Consider the following 21597-nt stretch of genomic DNA (forward strand, 5'->3'; position numbering starts at 1 on the left):
GTCCACAGCCACTGGATTCTGCCACACTGAGTCACATGATCATGTCCACAGCCACTGGATTCTGCCACACTGAAGCGACTATGGTGTGGCAATGTGAACAACACGCAAGGTGTGGCCAAAATGCACAGTGAATGTTTACATGTTTTAAGAATTTGTTACAGTGACAGACACATTGCACTAATCCCCCTCAGAATACGCCCCCTCGTCCTTCGAGCACACTTATCCCACTATTCGTGTCACTTTCTGAAACAGCTCTAAAAGTCCTCTCACGTGAGTGTCCTTACAAGTTGTGGTAAAAATGCAGTGCGTGCTGCTGCCAGGCGCGCCCCGCAGCCTGTGAGCACCCCGCAGGGTGTCTGGTCCAGCTCATTCAGAGGGTCTGCACCGTGTGCTCCCGGCTCTCCTTCATGCAAGGCGAAAGCTCTGAGTCTGGGTAGGAAATCCGGGCCACCTGACGCCGCAGCTAAAGACGCTCACAAGAGAGGACTTCTAAGCCGCTCCAGAAAACAGCAAGAAGGAGGGCCGTGTTGCAAGGGGAGTCAATGCCGTGTGTCCTTTACTAGACACATTTTTTCAAAAATTAAATATTCGCCATACTTTTGATCATTCCTCGTATATAAGCCCATGTGACTGCAGGACCCAAAAAACCCCACTTTGTTTATGGACAGTGAAAATCAATTCTGCATAATTTTCTAAAGTTATTTTCATTATTTCAACTAGTTTAACCCATGTGTGCCAAATTTTGAAAAGTTTTGAATTTTTGCATGAAATTCATATGTTATCTAGAAAGATTAAAGGAACAAAAATTTGAAGAAAATACATGTCACTATGTTCCATTGTTAGGGGTATAACAAATATGGGTCAGTAGGCGCTGGAAGGGTTAAAACAGAAAAAATCATTCTTAGTTCAGAGGCCATATTTGAACAATGAACTGTAGCTTTGGGGTCTTTTACCAACCAACATATCATGAAAATTATCACAGTGCTTCAAAAGATATCCAGAAGATCTGGTCGGGTGACTGGAATAGTTAATTTTTCATTTCGGTGGGGATGGAAGCTGGGAGGCAGAGTAGGAGTCACCACGCTTCTCACCCGGCCTTTCCCTCCCGGGTGCACATGGCAGCCTACAGTGAGCGGAGCAGAGAGCTCTGAAGTTCTCGGGTAAGGAAAGGGAGTCCACAGTCCTTGGAACTGGGCCCCAGGGACTGAAGTCAGAAATCCTCACTGCTGGCTGAGAGCCGGCAGCTCAGACCACACCATCCTGGCCCTCCAGGGCTGCGGGCCTGGCTGTCACCCCCACACCTGGTGAAACTAGACCCTGGAGGAGGGCCCAAGGCCAGGGCACAACTCTGACCCTGTTCTTCCCTATGCTATTTTTTTTCTTAGAATGGCACATTTAAGTTCTCTAACCTTCTTCCTTCAGTTTGCCCAGAGCAATGTCTAAGCTGTTTGGGTCTCACTACTGAGTTCAGTAGCTCTGGGTGGCCACCTCAGTTGGTCACAGTTATTCTGACACAGTGGTCGTGGCACCCACAAAAAGTCGAGCTTGTGTCCTAGTGTTAGTGACCAGTGGCCAGAATAAAAGCCAGCAGGTTTAAGAAGTCACTGGCACCGTGGCCTGGGAGTGGGTGTGGCTTCCCTCAGAGGACTTTGTTTTCTTGACCACATGCATTGTTACAGCAAGGTTAATAGTCTGTGTTTGTTTCCTGTGGAAATATTTCACAAGATACTCTGTTACCACAGGCCAGCATCTGGGCTTCTGTTTTGTTGAGCCACTTGGCCTTTTTTTGAAAATTTGGGCTAAGAGCAAATCTTCCATCAAGGTCTGTGGACTGGGACCACAGTCCCCATTGTCTGCTGTCTTGTTCCAGTTCTCTGTTCTCAACCACAGGGCTTCAGAAGGCCCGCATTGTCCTTGCCGTGGTCTTAGGCAAGAGCCTTGATCCTTTATATCTTCCTTTTCTCAGCTATAAAAGGAAGACGATGCTCCCTCTAGCCCACTAAGGGTTTTAGAGAAATCAGATGACCGAGTAGCCATGAAAATTCTCTGAAAAAGTCTAAAGTGTTACATATTTCTAAATGTGAGCTCACAACAACACACGGCTTTCCTGTTCCCTGGGGTCATAATTCCGAGCTAAGATCACAATGAAATTCTCTCACGAAGCCATGAGCTCTTGGAAGGACCAAGTGCTGGAAGATACGAGGGTCCTGCAATGCCCGCCGGAGGAACTTGACCTCTTTCTTTGGTCCTGGGAATTGAACTCAGGACCTCGCGCTTGCCAGGCAGATGCTTGTGCCGCCACGGAGCTATATCCTCGGCCCAGGAATTTAAACATTTTCATCCTGACAGTAGAGGAGAGTGTTGAAAGCTTTGAGCAGGAAGAGAGTTGTGGGGGGCAGAGTGGGCTGAGCCGAGGGACCTGTGGGCCGTATAATCGCAACTTTTGCCGGCAGTTTTTGCCAGAGAGAATGAAGCAGCAGAAGTATTGAGAACTTAAGGAAGGCTTCCCCTGAGAGCACTTGCCTCTTTGCAGAGCCTCCACAGGTTGCAGAAGGTACACAGGAGTCGGTTGGCCAGCACAGTGGCTGTTTGGTTTGGACGTGAAAACCCTCAGAGTATCCAAGGATATGCCAGGGACTGTGTCCCCGGGCCCAGTCAGTCACCTGCCCCACTGCTGAGGCACGCATTTCATGGACATCCATTCTCTCATTCGAGTTCAGTGCCCTTGACCTACAGGGTGTGAAGTTCTATGCTAAAAGCAATTTTGCAGGAAACAGGAGAGCTGGGTGGCTTTGTGCCACCAGGCAGAACTTGTCTGAGAGCACATCACTCTTTACAGAGAAAACAAAGTAGGTCACTGAGATTGGATTGGAAATCTGTCCCTCAAATGGACTGACAGCTGGCTCTGGGCCTCACAGGTCTCCGTGCACCAGCCTCCTGGACTGTCTACCCCCGCTGCTTTCCTGACCTGCGGCGACTCTGACACCACTCCCGCTCTGCCCCTGGGCTTTCTGGGCCTTACGGGTTATGACTTTGGAAGGTACTTGAAATGGAATAAGACAGCGCCCAGCCCCCCACTGTAGGGGGCAAAGGAAGGAGGATCTAAGGCTGAACCCAGAAGCTCAGGGAAACCTTGTCTAAATATTACAGAATTAAAAATGGGGCCAGGAGATAGCTCAGTGGCTTAGGCACCTGCCTGGCAAGCACAATGTCCTAAGTTTGATTCCCAATATGGAAAAAAAGAATATATATATATATATATATATATATATTTTTTTTTTTTTTTTCCTTAAATGAGCTGAGGATGTAGCCCAGGGCAGAGGCCTTGGGTTCAATCACCAGTGCTCCCAACAACAAAAGTTCTTGGCTGAGAACAAGTTATTGGCTGAGAGCAGGAGTTTGGTCTTCTCTACTCCTTCTGAGTCCTACCACACTTAAGATAAGGCTCTGTGTGTGGTTGAAGTTGTTTAAAAATACTCTTCTAAGGCCAGGGAGATAGCTCAGTAGAATAAGTGCTTGCCTGGCAAGCACAGGGTCCTGAGTTCAATCCCCAGTACCACAAACACACACACACACACACACACACACACACACACACACACACACACAAATACTCTTCTTGACAATGCGATCTGGGATAATAATCTTAGCTGTACTTACTGTAAAATTAGGGAAAAAGGGAAAAGTTTGTTCTCAGCTTTAAACTCTGAAGAGCCAAGAAGAGTGAACATAGTAGGTAATCCATAAATACTGACTGTTTAAATTTTGAAATTTAGTGAAGTTTAGACATCCCACTAAGCTGTTCTGGGCTCTGACAACCCTACGGATCATGAATCAGCTGGTCCTTGTCTCTAGTAAGTCCTCACTGTAGTAGTTGGATAGAGGAGCAAACTTTTGGCTTCTAATGTCTGTCGCGTTTGGAAGCCAAAGCCCAGCGGCGTTTGCTTTTTATGTTTGTCCCCAACAGAAGGAGGAGTCTCCCGAGCCTGGGGACTGCCACTGTCTTTGCTCCATGGTGGAGATGGTGGCATTGCGGGCCATTGTCCCAAGACTGCACCAGGTTGCCTGACTCAGTCTCTGCCGGGGAGCACTTCCTGGTACACTCCCAGGCCAGACGTAGTTTGATAAAGAACGCCAGGGCACTCCCTGCTCTAGGAGTTTCTCACTTGGTTCTATGGGTGGTTTTATTTTAGGGACAAAACTTCAGAGGGGGGGAGGGATTTGTTCTGAAGAGAACAAATCATTCGTTCATGATCTGCTGTTTACTTCTACACAGACTAGGAGTTCTTGGATAGGAAGAATCAGAAAATCAATTTCTAAGACTCCACTTAGGAATAGAGGCCTCTTGCAGCAAACCCCATGACTTTAGAAAAAGGAAAGCAGCTCTTGAAGTTCCAGCTGTGGTGCTGGGTGGGTAGAAGGCCGCGTGTGAACCTGCCTGTGAAGTTACTCTCTCCTAGGAGTGGTGGTTGAGAAGCGTGGACACGCGGTGTCTTTAGGTCAGTTAAGCTGAGCATCCAGATGCTTCGCGCATATGTTCTCGCACCCTCTTGCAACCTTGCACGATGGCTCGCATGGAAACAAGGGACCCCTTGGCCTTATTAGGAGCCAAGGAAACTCAAATGGAGACTTCTTATTTAAGAGCCACCTGACCCTAAAATAGCCACCCTTTGGTGGCTCCTCGCTGCGTCCGCGAGGAGCGATGACCTGTCTTCACCTAGGTGGGCGTCGTGTGGCTGTGCAGTTTTTCTACCAACACTTCTGTGTTCATTAAGCAGGCAGAAGGCCAACTTAGGTCCTGCCCACCGTGCAATACTCTGCCCATTGATTCCATGATGCAACAGAATCTAGCTCCTCCCAGGCTTCCGCCAGCCATGCCTGAGATCTGAAGACCTCTGCTTAAAAATACTGAAGAGTCTCTTGAAAGATGAAACCCAAGGAGGCAGAGTTGCTCCTAGGTCTTTGGGCGGGTCCCGGGCCCTCCCTGGTTTGCCTTCTGGGACCTTGTTTCGGAGGACGTGCCAACTATGGGAGGTGAGGCGAGTGTGGCCCAGACAGGTGAGACCAGAGCCTCAGCTCCAGCCCCCGCTGTAGCCCCTACTGCCGCCACTAACAGTGGGGCTGCGAATGGTTCCCAAGACAGCAGTGGGCAGCAGCTACCTCTACCACAAGGGCGGCTCAGGCTTCAGACTCGGGAGAAGGCCTCTCACACCTCTGGGGCTTCCGCGGGAGGGATTTGCCTTGTCCCAGCAGAGCACCATTGAGTGCCCAAGCTGAAGATAATGGGAGGCAGCCCAGCAGAGCGGGAGCAGCAGGGGCGCTGGGCTCAGACGCAGGCACTGTTCACCTTGGATCGCTTAGGCCGCTAGAGCTTCGGTGCCCACCTCTGAAGGATGGGGTTGGCTGACCCGACCCCTGCTTCTGGGCCTGCAGCATCTGCCACTAAAACAGCGACGCAGCTGGACTCTCCGCCCCAAGGCCTTTGCACCTCCCTCCTTCTTTCTCCAGGATCTTCTGTCTGCTTACCCACGTCATCTCTCGCAAGGACAGTCACAACTGAGATCACTGTCATTACGAGGCACATATTATTATTATTTTTAATATATTTGGTACAGGGTCTCACCACACAGCTCAGACTCATAGTGATGGTCTTGTTTTCAGCTGCCCCAGAGCTGGGATTACAAGCGTGCACCACGATGCCCAGTCTCAGTAGCTAGCTTGGTGTGCCCAGGGCGGGGCCAGCGTGGCATATAGTGCTGGGGATCGAACCTGGGTCCCTGTGCTTGCCAAGCAGGTGCTTAGATGGTTGAGCTGTCTCACCAGCCCACTGCATTATCGTTTCTGTAGCACTTCCACTTCTCTTTCTCCATTTGAAATGTAGTTGACAGGGCCAGAAATGGCCAGCAGAGGCCTGAATCTGTGCGCTGGCCTTCCACTCGTGTTCCTTCGCTGTTACCACACACGTCCACAGCACATCACACTTTCCCTATTTTCCTTCAACAGCTCCCAAGCCTGGGTGCTGGTCCAGCAAGCTAGAGGGTGCAGGGCCACGCGGAGGCATGTCCATTTGCAAAAAGAAAAGAAGGCACTTGAAAATCACAAGGCGGGCTCCTGGCCACTGGGTGCGGCACCGGCGGGGCAGTTCCCTGCTCCACGAGGGTGGCCTGGAGCGGGAGCAGCGAGATCTGTGCTGCTGCGCAAACCGCAGCAAAGGAGAGGACCTGGAGTGTCTTCCGGGCTTCATCCGCTCCAGCATGGCCGGGCCTTGCGCTTCTCTGATCCCCTCCTCACCTCCTGTGTGTCACTGCGTTTTGTCTAAAAAGACAGCAGTCCAGACGAGGGCTGTCACGGCCCAGCAGTGCTCTGTGGAAGGTGTGTGCGGTCTGCAGACAGTGTGTTCCGCTCGCTCAGCCTGGACCCCTGCACCCCAGGCCCGACACTCCTTGGTTGCTTCTGTTTCTGCCTTGGAATCCCAGGAAAGCAGGACACCACATCCTCAGAGCAGCCTGGCCCAGGAGGGGAAGTGAAGGTGGTGCGTCCGTTGGCCACTGTGGGGGTGCGATTCCCTCCTTCCCCCAGCAAGGAGTCCCTAAGACGATGGGGTGGCCTAGGACCCTGGAGTGCATGTTCTGTGGTGCACTGTAAGGCACTCTTGCCCTCCCTGGACAAGGGACCTCTGCACAGGTGCATGCGCCGGGGTGGCCCCTGGTAATCTCGCATCTTTCCATTCAGTCCAGTCATTTCTCTTGTAGAAGGTTTGGGGACAGAGGGCAATAGAAGGAAAGGAGAGAAAAGGAAGCAGGATAGACAAAAGGACAGAGTAGAAGAGGCCGCCTCTTCCCCTGCAGCCCCCAAGGAAGGCCCTCTCAGCTGGAGCCTGGCTGGCTGGCCCGTGGCTCCCTCGCACAGTGCAGATTCCGGATATACATCTCCAGTAAGGCCGGTTGTCTGCAGCGCAGGGAAAGCAACCCAGAACCCCTCGTAAATCAGGAGAGGTCACTGCCAAGCGCTTTGTGCACTTGTGATCCCTGGCAGCGCTACACTCATTGCATTTGGGAAATAGCCAAAGACCCTGGGCCTGATGTTAATTCTCATTCCCAGAAAAACTTGAGCCCTCTGTTCACCCGCCCCCGTTCACTGTCTTTGTGTTTCCTAGACAAAGCTGGCACGGAGGAAAGAACACAACTCCATAACGGGCACATCACAGGCAGCATCGCCTCGTCTGGGGGAAGAGGAGTAGGAGAGGCGAGGTGGGCCACAAGGCCCAGGCAGAGGGGTGCCGAAGCCATGGATATGGGGGGCATGGGAGCCCTCAGGGCTTCTCAGACGGCACACCAGCAGATTCCACTCTTGCTGTGCTTTCCCGGCTTTGCTTACTGTTGTCAGGGAGGTCTGAGAGGGTGAGAGGCTGGGCTGCAGCGGGCAGGGCTCCCTCTCCCCTGTGTTGTGCTCGCAGGCCCTCTTCTCCCCGTCGTGTTCATGTTGGTATCTGGCTTTGGAGCTGGCCGTGTGACACGGAAGGCAACAGGAGCAGTGGAGCCTGAATCGCAACTTGGGCCCACACCACCCCCTGGAAAGCGGGCCTCTGTGTGATATTCTTCCCCCCTTGCCCCAGATTGTCCTTCCTGGCCTGCTTGGTCAGACTGTGCCGCTGTGATACCCGCCGGATTCTGATGGCGCCCATCAAATCGGGACACACGTTGCTCTGTAGCTAGCTCCTCAGATCTTCCTGTCTTGAAGAGGAATGTTCTACCTGCCTGACCACCACTCCCCACTGCTGGCAGCACAGGTCGTTCCGTTATACCCAGCCACAGAGCCTGGACCGGGAGCTCTCTGCGCCCCTCAGCCCAGGAGGCCCTGCATCTGTCCTGTTCAGGCTGTGATCTCGCGCCTGACACAGCGCCTGGCGCCTCATAGGTGTTCAATAAATATTTGCTGAATATTGATTAAATGTTTAGGCATCCACTGTATCTTGCTGTATTGCAAAGGACAAGGTCTTTTTTATTTTAATGAAAAAAAAGATAAACAATGAAACCAAGTTTCAAAACAGGTTATAGGATAGTTATAATAGTTGATACATTACATATTGTTTTCTTCATATTAGTTAAGCAGAGTACAAGATACAGACATGACAACCATTCTTTTCAAGGAACTAAGAGAAACTAGCTTAACTATCTTGTGCTTATATATATATTTTTTCTTCTTCCCTTTCTTCCATACTTGTAAGTGAATACATCAGACCCATTTTTTTAAACATTGCATTGTCTCACTAGTGTGAGAAATTAAACAAGAGAATAGGATCTGAAAAGTGCAGTACACACTGGGAATACGGAGAAAACAGCAAAAGACACACTGCGATGGGGGCAAGGAGGGGGAGGGCTTTCTTCTAAGAGGTCAGATTTTTGCTGTCTGCAGTCAGTCTACAAAAATTAGCTGGATTGGGAGAAATTTTGTTGCCAAGGCCAGAAGAGGTTTCCTAACTTCTCTAGAGACAGCAGGACATGATGAGATATACCCTGAGGATTTAGGTTGCTTGAAGAAGCTTGAACAAGAGGCAGAGACCTGTTGTTTGGAAGAGGGATTAGGAGAGGCCAAGCTGTGGGATTGGCCATGCAGATGAAGAAGAGGCCTCCTGGCTCTGGGAGCAGACAGAGGCAGTGCCTGGTGCAAGAAGGAGGCGTGAGTCGTTTTACTCTGGGCTAACATTTGTGCCCAAGATTTAAATATTATAATAATTGAAAGATACGATGCATGAAAGCTCAGACCTCAGATGCCCCTCTTGTGGGTGCTGAGGCTGTCGGGCTGGGTGTGCCAGAACGCATGCAGGCCTAAGGGCAGAGCATGGTGCTTACCCTTCTTCCATGTGAAGGGCAGACGCTCGATCCGCTTATAAACTGGAGTGAGCACGGAGCCTGCAGACCTAATGACCATTACAAGTGAGCCAAGAAACTCTTTATGCCAGTGAATTTCTATTGCTTTAATAGAGCACCTGAGGTTGATTACTCGATAAAGCAAAGGAATTTATTTAGCTTGCACTTTTGGAGCCTGTACTTGTCAGCTTTCCATTGCTGGGACAAGTACTTGAGTCCCACAGCTTCAGTGAAAGGCTTGTTTTGGCTTATGGTTTTGGAGGGTTCAGCCCACAGCCATGTGACTGCAAGGCAGAAGCACTGTGGCAGAAGCAAATGGCAAAGCGGAGATGCTTACCTCGTGGCAGCCAGGAGAGAGCGGGAAGAGCGAAAGAGGAGGTGAGCAGGCACCAGATGTTGTCCCCCAGATCAGCCTGTGAGTGTGCTCTGTGATCTCTAGGGGTCTCTAAAGCCCATTAAGTTAACACTCAAGATTAACCGTCACACACATGGAAGCCCGAGGTCAGGCGGCACAGTCTTCGGTGCTCTGGTGAGAGCTTCCTGGTTTTGTCACAGTATGGCAGGTGGCATCGTGGTGGGAACACAGGAGATGCAAGGATCACAGGACAGGACCAGACACAAGAGGGACCTAGGGGCCAGGTTTACCTTTTCACATTACCTCACATCTCAGGAACTGAAAGGATCCTATGAGCATCACGCTAACCCTTCCCAAAGGTGCCGTCCCCCAGTGACCTTTCTCCCAGCAGTCTCCACCATTTCTTTAAAGGCAGAGCACACCCACGACCAAGCTCCCAGAGCCTGAGCTCTGGAGCCCGTGCCCAAATCGTGTGCAAACAGCACCATGTGGAGTCACCTACACCTGGCGCCCTGTGCTGGGCATTACAATTTTAGGAAAGGTAAGATGAATATTGTTCCTGCCCTCAAGGAATGTGAATTAGAGTGCACTGGAGTTTTGCGTGAAGCTTTCAGAAAAACATTTCACAGCAAGTTTGCTAAAGCAGACCATCAAAGTAGTCTCAAAACCAAGCCATTCCTTGATTTCACTCAAGTCTGCAGGGAGTCCACTGCCGCGGTGGGGCCACCACTCCACTTTCATAAACATGAAGGCATCTTAGGAGTCGGTCCCAAGCAGGACTCTTTAGGTTCCAGCTGAGGTTGGGATGCAGAGGACCTCCATGTGGCAAAAATATGTCATGCTTCTTGGTTTTGCTTTCCTTGTAATTGACAAGCAAAGTGGTGTGCATCTGTGGTGTGGGTGTGGTGTTGTGATCTGTGTACACATTGCAGAAAGGCTAGATCAAGCGACGTGATGTGTGTGCCACCTCACACGAGTGCTTGTGGGCTAAGAACACTCAAAGCCTACTTTCTGAGCAGTTTTCAAGTAACAATATATTTTAATGAAGTGTAGTTGCTGGGGCGTACAATGGGTGTTCTGAATTTATGCCTCCTGCCTAAATGAAATGTTCTGTCCTTTGCCTAATATCTTTTCCATCCTTCCGGCCCGGGTCAGACTCTGGCAGGGGAGAGAGAGCCGTTCTTCTCTTGGTTCCATGAGTTTTAGGGTTTGGGATTCCAAAGAGGGATGGAATCGTGTCACGTTTATCCTTCTGTGGCTGGCTTGTTGGACTTAGTGTATTATACCGAAGCTTCATCTCTGTTTTGGTTAATAAGGGTCCTTTCTTTTTAAAGGCTGAATTCAGAGAGACAGAGTGATAGAGACAGAGAGAGAGAGAGAATAGATAGTAGATGGATACATAGATGGATAATAAATAATAGTCAATAAATAGACAATAGTAATAGATACATAGGTGGAAAATAGATACTAGATAATAGTAGACAGATAGATGATATAGATAGTAGATAATAGATACATAATACATAGAAAATAGAGAGATAATAGTAGATAAATACATATATGGATAATAGACAGATAGATAATAGATGATAGATAGATAATAGATAGATAGATAGATAGATAGATAGATAGATAGATAGATAGATAGATAACAGATGCAAAATACATAATAGATACAAAGAAGGATAATAGAGAGACAGGCCTGTCACATTCGCTGTATCTGTTCGGCAGCTGATGAGCACCTAGGCTGACCTCACATCTTGGCTAGTGGGTCTCTCTTTCTTCTCTGCCAGAAGCACTGAGGCTGGGCCGGCCCTGGTGCCTGCTCCAGCCCCCCACCAGGCGTCCCCAGAGTGCGCTCCCCAGCTGAGGGGCGCTCTCTACCTTCTCTGGGAAGAGCAATATGCGCAGAGGTCCTCAAGAGGCAGCTCTGCCTTGCGGCTGGGCACCTGCTCGCTGACCAGCTCTCCACACCCTGAGCCCTGGGGCCTCTGCGGTGCCGTGTCGGGGAGGCGGGTGCCTGGAGAAGATGCTTTCTTCATGAGGCCGGCCCCCGACAGACAGCCTCACTCTGCCTCCTAACAGGCCCCCTCGGGGGACAGTCAAGGTTTCCCATGTGGCTGAGCTGAATTCCACTTCAGTGGATAATAAGCCTTTTCTCACTGACAGCAGACCAAGATTTCCCTTCCCCTGATGATAGATCTGTTAGGGAGAGAACGTCGCCCTCAGAACTGAGCTAGAAGGCAGCGGTAAAACTCACTGCCAGGGGAAGAGGCAGCACCATGCCGCCAACCTGAGCCTCCCGAGTGCTGGCTGCCAGCAGCTCCCTACCAGGACAAGATGATGGCTCTCACATAATACAGTGGCACTGTTGCCTGGGAACAGTGTCCCAAATTCCACTCTCTGTAGGTACTTGTAGACTCACATGGGGTTATAAGAAATAACACAGAGATGTATTTCCCCCGACAGCAGCATCTTGCAGCTAAAGGATGGTACCACAGCCATGACGTTTATATGACCATAATCCGCTGGTGTTAGACTTTGAAGATTTGCTTGCACTCATTTATGGATCATAAATCCATAAATGGATTTAGTGTGCGTCTAGCTCTATCCAACTATACATGGGTACGATGTGTCAAGACATACAGCCATCCGTCACACAAAGGTCTTCCTGTTCCCTTTTATAACCACCCCTTTTCCTCTCCCCACCTACCCCATCTGAAACCTCTAGTAACCACTAATCTTCTTGCTTGCTTGCTTGCTTTAATACCATCTTGTATTTATTATATTTTAAAGAGAAAAAATAAAATTTCAAAACAAGATAATAGGCGGGTAACAATAGTCAATACATTGTGTATTATTATTTTTCAATTAGTTGTACAAAGTATAAGATATCAGCATTTAATTGGCCAACCAATATTAAATATTAGCACAAACTTTTCAATGAACTAAGAAAAATTAGTAGTATAACATATATATTTTTTTCACTTTTCTCTTTCTTCTTGTCTCCACTCCCCCATCCCAGTTTTTCTTTCCTTTTGAAGTTTCTTCCTATATTACAATATCTATTGTACATTTTGGATTTTGTGGTGGATGCCAACTGGTGGACAACTTGTAACACCCAGCTGGGCTGAACCAGAGTGGTGCTGGATGTGGGAGGCCCACCTGAGGGTTGTTGCCAGCAGTGTAAGAGGCAGAACTGGAGAGGAGGAGAGGCTGTTGAAGCTGTTGGGGAGCTGTTGGAAGCTGCTGGCTCTCTTGGAGGACCTTACCCTGCTGCTGGCTTTCCTGGTGAACTTGGTTGTTTTCATCATTAGAGGAGCTTGGGACCTCATTGTCACTGAGGATGGCTGGGGTTTGCTTTGGGGGAGCTCTGGTCCTCCCCTTGAGCATTGCTTTCTGGCTCTGGAGGGGAAGGTAAATGTGCCCAGCTCCATCTCCTGGACAGGCCTGTTACACTGGCTTTCTTGGTGAGATCTCGGCTTTCCTTATTGTCAGAGGAGCTCGGGACCTCACTGTCACTGAGTTGGCTGTGGTACCTTTCGGGGAGCGCTGGTGCTTACCTTGAGCGTTGCTTCCTGGCTCCAGTGCAGATCCCTCAGCCTGCTGGCACTGACCCTTCACCCTACTCTCAGACTTTCTAGCTTCCGCCGCTGACATGTGGGCCTTCCCAGCCGAGATCCATGAAACAGACCTGCAGGAGACACTGTCACGAGCTCTAGGTGTCATGCAGGACACCTCCATGGGAGTCTGGCCCTCAGCTGGATTCTTTGGTCTTTAGTTTGCGAGCAGATTTCCTGCATTCTCTTTGTATATGATTCCTTGGGTGACTATTATAAAATAATCTTCTAATTAAGTGTCCTGTATTGTATCCTATTCCCCTTGCAAAGCCCCAAACCACAACAGACCTTATTTGCTCTTTCAGCTTCACACACTAGGGAGACAGTACAGCGTTCGCACGTGTGCGTCTGGTTTACTTCACCTACCAGTCTGGCCTTAGGTTGCATCATTTACCTACAGAAGTCTCTAGTTTAACCTTCTGAATGGCTGAACGGTCCTCCATCTTTTCTATCTGTTCCTCAGGTGATGGGCTTTTGGGTTGTCTCCAGGATCTGGCTACTGCAAACTGTGTTTAAAAACATGGGTGCGCGCATGTCCCCGTGGGGCATTTGTTTTAATTCTTCAGGGGAAAAAAAACTCAGAAGGGGAATAGCTGGGTGCAATGGGACCCAGAATTTTTGAGGAATCTGCACATTGATTTCCATAATGGTCCTACCAGTGTACACACCCACCAACAGTGAAAAAGAGCTCCTTTTTCCTCACATCCCCTAAAGCATTTGTTATGGACTGATTTCTTTTTTTTTTTTTTTTTTTTTTTTTTTTTTTTTTTTTTTGCAGAACCTGGGATTGAACTCAGGCCCTTGCACTTGCCAAAGCAAGTGCTTATTCTACTGAGCCATCTCCGTGGCTCCTTGGCTGATTTCTTGATAACAACTATTCTTTCTGGGGTGAGATGCCATTTCAGTGTTGTTGTAACCTGCATCTCTCAAATAATCAGTGACACTGAACATTTTATCAAATAGTTATTTTCTCTTTGTATTTCTTCATCTGAGAAGCGTGATTCCATCTCAGATGCCCATTTTTGAGTCGGGTCTTTACAGCAACAATTGTTGAATTCCTAATTACTTTGTTTAATGAAATTCTGTATCATTTCTACTGCTGGGTTTTTTTTCCCTATTACTATTTTGTATTCTTTAAAAAATAAAAATTAAAAAGATAAATTTGGGAGGTCTGATTTTTTGGTGTGTGTTCTTTATATACTCTTTTTCTAAAATGTATTTGGTACAGGGTCCACAGGGTCTCACTACACAGATCGGACTCCTAGTGGTCCTGTTTTTCAGCCTCCCAAGCACTAGGACTTCAGGCGTGCACTGCCATGCCCAGTCTCAGTCTCTGGCTCAGCGTGCCCCCGGGGCAGGGCCCGCAGGCAGGCCAGGGGTGAAACCCTGGCCCTGTCTTTATATATTCTTGATTATAACCATTTGTCTGAGAAATAGCTGGCAAACGTTTTCTCCCACATTGTGGGTTGTCTGTTCTCTCTGTCGGTGGTTTCTCTTGCTGTGCAAACGCTTTTAAGTAGATGACATTCCAATTGTTGATTCCTTGTGGTAGTTCTGGTACAATCAGAGTTTTATTCATAAAGTCATCGCCTACACCAATGTCTTCAAGAGCTTCACTTACTGTATCTCTCAGGGGCTTACTGTTTCTGTTTTAATATTTAGGTCTTTGATCCAATCCAAGTTCAGTTTAATGCATGGTGAAAGATATGGGTCCAATTTTAATCTTCAGCATCTGCTGGGCCAATTTTTCCAGCACCACTTAGGAAATAGGTTGTCTTTCTTGTAGTGAATGTGTTTGTCCTCTTTATAGCTGGGTATGTCTGGGTTTTTTTGCGAATAACATGCAGCTGTATCACAGTAGCTTTATACAATAACTTCAGATGAGAGACTGTGATGTCCCCAGCCTTGTGATGTCGCCCAGAATTGCCTTTGCTACTCTACGTCTCCAGTGAATTTTAGGGTTGTTTTCTCTAATTCTGTGAAATCTGTTATCGGAATCCTGATTGGCATTGCATTAAATCTGCGCAACAGTTATGGGAGTATGGCCATTTTCACTGTACTGGGTCTTCCTACCCAGGAGCAAGAGAATATCTTTTCATTTTCTGATATCCTCTTCAATCTCCTTTAAAGGTTTTGCAGTTTTCAATGTAGAGGTTTTTTGTTTTTTGTTTTTTTTTTACATCCTTCATTAGATGGATTCCTAGGTATTTGATTTTTTCAGATGCTATGAGGGTTTTTTCTCTAATTTCTTTCTTAGTGAGTTTGTTATTCATGTACAAGAAGGTTATTGATTTTTGAGTGTTGACTTTGTATCAAGCTACTGTATTTGCTTATTAAATCTAGCAGTTTTGGAACTGAGGAGATAGCCCAGCAGTCTAAGTGCTTACCTAGTAAGCCAAGAACCTGGGTTTGATCCCCTATGCCACATGCAGTGCCAGTCCTATGCCAGTCACCAAAACCCAGAAACTGGGAGTGGTAGCACATGCCTGTAATCCCAGCACTGGGGAGGCTGAGACAGAAGGATCGCTACAAGTCTGAGCTGCAGAGTGAGACCCTATACCAAATAAATAAATAAATAAATAAACAAATAAATGATTAAAATTTTAAATAAAAATAAATAAATCTAGCAGTTTTTAATGGAGTTTTTGGGGTCTTCTATGTAGAGTATTATGTCATCTGCAAACAAAAATAATTTAACTTCTTCATCTCCTGTCATTATTCCTTTTCTTTCTCTTGTCTAATTGCTCTGGCTAAAGATTCTAGGGCTGTGTTGAATAAAAGTGAAGACAGTGGGCATCCTTGTCTTGTTCCTGATTTTAGAGTGAAAGCTTTCAGTTTTGTCCATTAAATATGATATTAACTGTTAGTTTGTCATAGATGTCTTTAGCAGATTGAGATAAATCTATTCCAATTTTCTGTGGTGTTTTTCTCATGAATGGTTGGTTGCTGGACTTAATAAAAAGCTTTTTTTCATCTATTGATATGATAATATATTTTTTTTCCTTGGCGCTATTAATATGGTATATTACATTTATTGATTTACATGTGTTGACCCATCCCTGCATCCCTGGGATAAATCCCATTTGGCTATACTGTACAAGCTTCTTCTTCTTTTTTTTTTTTTTTTTTAAATTTATTTAGTGTGTGTGTGGCCAGCTCAGCCCACCAGGGGGCGCGACTGGCTGGCATGTGGTGCTGGGGGGATCGAACCGCGGTCCCTGTGCTTTTCCAAGCTTGTTCCAAATAGGTGCTTTAGACCACTGAGCCATCTCTCCAGCCCTGTACAAGCTTATTGATGTTTTGTTTTGTTCTTTGGCGGAACCAGGGATTGAACTCAGGCCCTTGTGCTTGCCAGGGAAGTGCTTATTCCACTGAGCCATCTCCCCGGCCCTTATTTAGGACTTTTGCATCCATGTGCATTACAGAGATTGGCTAGCAATTTGCTTTCTTAGTTGGGTCCTTCTCTGGTTTGGGTATCAATGTAATGTTTGCGCTAGGAAGAATTTGGGAGTACTGTTTCCCTTTCAGTTTCATTAAAGAGTTTGAGAAGTAGTGGTGTTAGATCTCTAAAATTCTTGTAGAATTCAGCAGTGAATCTGTTGGAGCCTGGGCTTTTCTTTGTTGCAGGGATTTTAATTGCATCTTCGATCTCACTGATTAATTTGGTTTATTTAGAAGTTTTACATCTTCTTGATTCAGCTTTGGCAGTTCATATGTATCTAGGAATCTGTCTGTTTCTTCTGCACTCTCCACCGTATCAGAACACAAGTTCAAAGTAGGCATGGATGCTCTGAACCTCTGCCGCTGCAGCTTCATGCTTTTCATTCCTAACTGCATAGATGAGTCTTTTCTTTCCTTTTTTTTTTTATAAAGTTGGATAAGGGTTTGCCATTTTATTTAACCTTCCAAAGAACCAACTCTTCAATTCATTGATTCTTTGTATTGTTCTTTCAGTCTCCAATGTGTTAATTTCTCCTCTGACCTTTACAGTTTCCTCCCTTATAGGAGCTTTTGTCTTACCCTGCTCTTCTTTTCCTAGAAGTTTGAGGTTCACCATTAAGTTGTTTATTTGTGCTTGCTGTTTTCCTGACATGGGCATTCACTGCTATAAATTTCCCTCTTAAGACAGCTTCCATTCTGTCCCATAAGTTCTAGTCTGTTGTATTTTCATTATCATTTAGTAGTAGAAACTATCAAACTTCTTGTTTATTTTCATCTGTGACTCCTTCATTGTTCAGGATGGTGCTTTTTAATTTCCATGTGCTTATGAAGTTCTTGTGGTTTCTTTTGTCATTGGTTTCCAGTGTTTTTACAGTGTAGTCTGATAATGTGCATGACATAATTTTAGTTCCTTTGCATTCACTTAAACATGTTCTATGAAGTAGTATATGATCTATTTTCAAGAATGTTCCATGTACTGCTGAGGAGACTATGTATTCTGATGTGGGTAGAACACTCTGTAGACATCTACTAAGTCCATTTGTTCAACAATTTGGATCAGTTCCAATATTTCATTGTTGATTTTTTTTTTTGTCTAATGACCCGCATTTTTGTGCCAGTGGGGTATTGACATCCCCCAATACAACCATATTGGAGTTGATATGATTTTTTTTTTATGTCTGTTAGCATTTGTTTTATATAGTTTGGTGCACTGGTATGTGCTACATATATCCTTACGATTGTTATCTCTTCCTCTTGGATTGTTCCCTTTACAATCATGTAGAGATCTTCTTTGTCTTTTTCAATCAATCTGTACTTGACGTTCACTTTGTCTGTAAATAGAATAACTACCACTGCTTTTTTCTGGATTCCTGTTGGATTATTGCTTTCCATCCTTTGACTTTCAGCCTATGAATTTCTTTTTGACTTAAATGTGTTTCTTGTAAGCAGCATCTTGTTGGATCTTGTTTTCAGATCCATTCTTCCAGACTGTGTCTTGTAACTGGTGACTTGAGACCCATGACATTGATGAGTACAAATGACATGTATTAACTTATCTTTGCCATTTTATTTCCTGTTGTTGGCTTCCCCCTCCTTTTACCCTTCCCTCTGTTTAATTGTTTGTGTTGCTTATTGGATTCCTTCTGTTGGGGTTCATGGAATCATAGTCCTTTTTATCTCTTCCTACAATGCCCTTCAAAACATTTTGGAGTACTGGTTTGGTGGCCATAAATTTCCTTAGATGTTCTCTGTCATGGAGTATCTTACTTCTACCATCAGTTTTGTAAGATAGTTTTGCAGGTTACATTAATCTGGGTTGAAGGTTGTTTTCCTTTAGAACTTGAGATACTTCACTCCACCCTCTTGAGTTGCACTTTTGTGCTGAGACGTCAGCTCAGAATCAGCTGTGATTCTGATGAGTTTTCTTTATCGGTGTTTTGTTTCTTTTCTGCAACAGCTTTTAAGATTCTACTCTTGTGTTGAGTTTCCTGGAATCCTGACTATGACACCCTTCAGGATAGATATTATTTGATCATGACTGACTGGAGGTCTATATGCCTCAATTATGTGTATGTCAAATCATTTCTGTCTCCTAGGGAAGTTTTCTGCCATGATGTCTTTGAACTGTTCTTTATATCATTGCTCAATGATTGCTTGTGGTCCCTGCTATTTCAGGGGACCTTTCTTCTTATGATCACTAACGGCAAGCCTGTCTTTTAGGTCTGGAATTCTGCCCTCGCAGCATTGGTGTAATGTGCTCCTGGATATCTGCTTGAACCTGCCTTCTTGAGTTGAGGGTTTCTGGATTCCATTTGTTTCATGTGCTGAGCATACATGGCTTCCATTATTTCTTAAGCTCCTCTAGTTTTTTTGTATCTGCTCTAGAGCCACTAAGTATGGTCTTCACTGTGGACACCATCTCTGCAGTTATCTGAGAAATTACTTCTGATTTGATTTTTTCTAGAGCCTCATTCAATTGCTTTGCTGTTACCACTTCAGAGGGGCCAGGTGGGGGACTTTCAGAGTGTCCCACCTTGTTGCCCCTGGGTTTGCCTTTGGTGAGCTGGATGCCTGAGCTTGCATCTTGATTAAGTGTCTTCTCATTTTCTCTTCCTTTTTTAGTTTAATTCCTGGGGTTATACTTGTAAATTGCCTTTGATGGATTGCTCTCCATTGCTAGTATTTAGAACCCTTAGAAAATGAGTACTTCTCCAAGCTATCTTCCAGGTATAGCTTGTTTTTGCTTTTGTTTTTAACATTTTTATGTATTTAGTACAGAATCTACATGGTCTCACTACACAGATCAGACTTGTACTGATCCTCCTGTTTTCAGCCTTCCAAATGCTGAATTACAGGCACACGCCACCACACCCAGTCTCAGTCAGTGTCTCAGTTCAGGGGCAGGGCCAGCATGGCATGCTGGGGATTGAATCCTGGTCCCTGCACCCACCTAAGTAGGCACTTTAATCTGTTGTAGCTGGATTTTGGGTTTCGAGTCTGTTGTAAGATCTGACATTTTCAATTTGTTGGGGATGCAAAGTTGCTACCTGTTTGGCCCAGCCCCTGGTTCTTTAGCACTGTACCCCAGTATTTTCTGTCAATCTCAGTCTTGGAATAGCAGGAAGTACAGCTTCTTAGAATAAATACATCACTTTTGGCTCTAGTGGTAGCATCAGCAATGACAATAGCATCAGACACAGTGTAGAGAATGACAAACAGAGCTAGCCATTAAATTGATACCTTTAACCGTATGAACTAGATTTGTGGTCACATAGCAAAATATAAAACAAACCAAAAAATGATATACCATATGCAAGTCCTTAATATGTCAATTTTTCCCTCAAGGATTAAAATTTAAAATGTGTTAGGGAGAAAATAGAGAAGTAGAAGAGGAAGAGATTAGAAGTAAGGCTGCGAGACAAAGGAGGACATGTTACCTTTGGGAAACTAGTGCAGAAGACTGTAAGAAAAGAGAGAGAGAAGAAATCAAAAAAGGAACAGAGCAGAACCACAAGCCCAAAGCGGCTAGAAACCATGTCCACACTCATGTAAAATTAAGATCAAACAATGAAGGTGGAAAAAAAATGAGAATGGGAGAGGAGAAAGAGAGAGAGAGAGAGAGAGAGAGAGAGAGAGAGAGAGAGAGAGAGCCCACTGCGAGGTTTGCCTCTGCTGTCCCTGGTAGATAACATGGAGACGGAGCCCTGGTCTGGGTTGATTCATCCCAGCAGGCCAGAAGTAGCGTTTTGGCAGGGCAGTGGATAAGCTCATCAAGCTTGCACCTTCTGACTGAGATCAGACCCATTCTGCCTGCAGCCATCAGAGCACCTGCATCACGCGAACCTGAGCCCAGCTGGAAGCCCCTCAATGAAGCCCACAACTGCTCTGAGTTCGGAGCTCAACTGGCCGCTCTCCAAGATGGCTCCTAGCCCGGTGCTCTCTTGCACAAGATAACTGAGCCCTCAGCACTCACCGCCAGCTAGCGGGGTCCTTCACTTTCTCTGCTCCCCTCCACTGCTGCGTCTCTCTGTGGAGGCCTCCGAGGTCAGCAGCAGCCACCATGTGTCCACAGGTTGCACCTCTCCTCTTGCACAGGGCAATCCCATCTCAGGGGGAGGCACCACGGGCTGGCTACCTGCTTCTTTGTTAAAATTTCTCTGTTCACTCTCTATGGGCTTCAGTTTGAGCCTCAGCTCCTTCCAGGGTCCAAGGGACACACTTCCCCCTTCTTGTCTTCCTCACGTGGTGATACTTGGGCATCTGGTCTGTGACTCTCAGAGAGGCTCTTCCTCTGCTGCTCACCACTGCGACATCTTGGTGTTCTTCCCTTCTATTTCTATAATTTTTCAAGAATGCTGTATAAATGAAATTATAGGGTTTGTAACCTGGGGATTGGCCTTTTCACTCATAATTCCCTTGAGATTCTTGCAAGTGATTGAGCATGTTAATAATTTGTTTTTTCTTATTGCTGTGCCTATAGTTATTTATTTATTTATTTGGTACAGGATCTTGCTACACAACTAGGACTCCTAGTGATCTTCCTGTCTCAGCTTTCCCAGTGCTGGGATTACAGATATGTATGACCACACCTGGTTTTAGTGGTTGGCATGTCACACTGGGGGTTCTGGGGCCAGCATGGCATGCAGTCCTTGGGCTTGCCAGGTAGGCGCTTAAACTACCAAGCTATACCCCCAGGCCATGTCTATAGTTTTGATCATTTGCTACCCCAATGTGATACCCACATCCGATTAAAAATCCAATTAAAAATTAAAATCGATGCATCTCTTACTCTGAGAGAAAGTGTGATTTAGGAGGTGCTTATTGCTTCAGAGTCCACATGTAAGTGAAATCACGTCATGGTTGTCTTTCTGTGGCTGGCTCTTAGTTTACTCACCGTAGGAGATCGTAGGTTCATCTCTGCTTTGCCTAAAGACAAGATTCCCTTCCTTTGAAAGGCTGACAGCTATGTGTGTGCTGACACAACTGATGAATCTGTTGTCAGCTGATGGCCACCTAGGTGCATGTGTGTGAGGACGTGAGACCCGGAGGCATAGTGCGCATCCTCTGGGTTTACACAGATACGCTGGGTGCGTTTCCCCCAAAAGTGACTGACGGGGCTGCTTCCCTACAGCTTTGCCTGACGCTGCTTCTGTATATTCCTCCTTCCCCAGGAGCACATCTACAAGCTGATGAAAAGTGACAGCTACGCCCGCTTCCTCCGGTCCAATGCTTACCAGGACCTGCTGCAGGCCAAGAAGAAGGTATCTTTGGGCAAGGCGGGCCTGCCTCCCCCAGCACCTTCCACTCTTGC

At 46.5% G+C, this 21597-nt stretch overlaps 1 protein-coding gene across 3 annotated transcripts in view; it reads left to right on the top strand.

The window, feature by feature from the left end:
* Positions 1-21597, top strand: part of Rgs6 (regulator of G protein signaling 6) — a 657652-nt gene that overhangs the window by 608507 nt on the left and 27548 nt on the right. For all 3 annotated transcript variants that reach the window (XM_023703302.1, XM_012517111.2, XM_023703304.1), the window contains exon 16: positions 21458-21547. In XM_023703302.1, coding sequence (XP_023559070.1) covers positions 21458-21547 — 90 coding nt within the window. The remainder of the gene's footprint in view (positions 1-21457; positions 21548-21597) is intronic.

The sequence above is a fragment of the Octodon degus genome, unplaced genomic scaffold (genome assembly GCF_000260255.1).
Source record: "Octodon degus isolate 3935 unplaced genomic scaffold, OctDeg1.0 scaffold00007, whole genome shotgun sequence".
NCBI classification, from domain to species: domain Eukaryota; kingdom Metazoa; phylum Chordata; class Mammalia; order Rodentia; family Octodontidae; genus Octodon; species Octodon degus.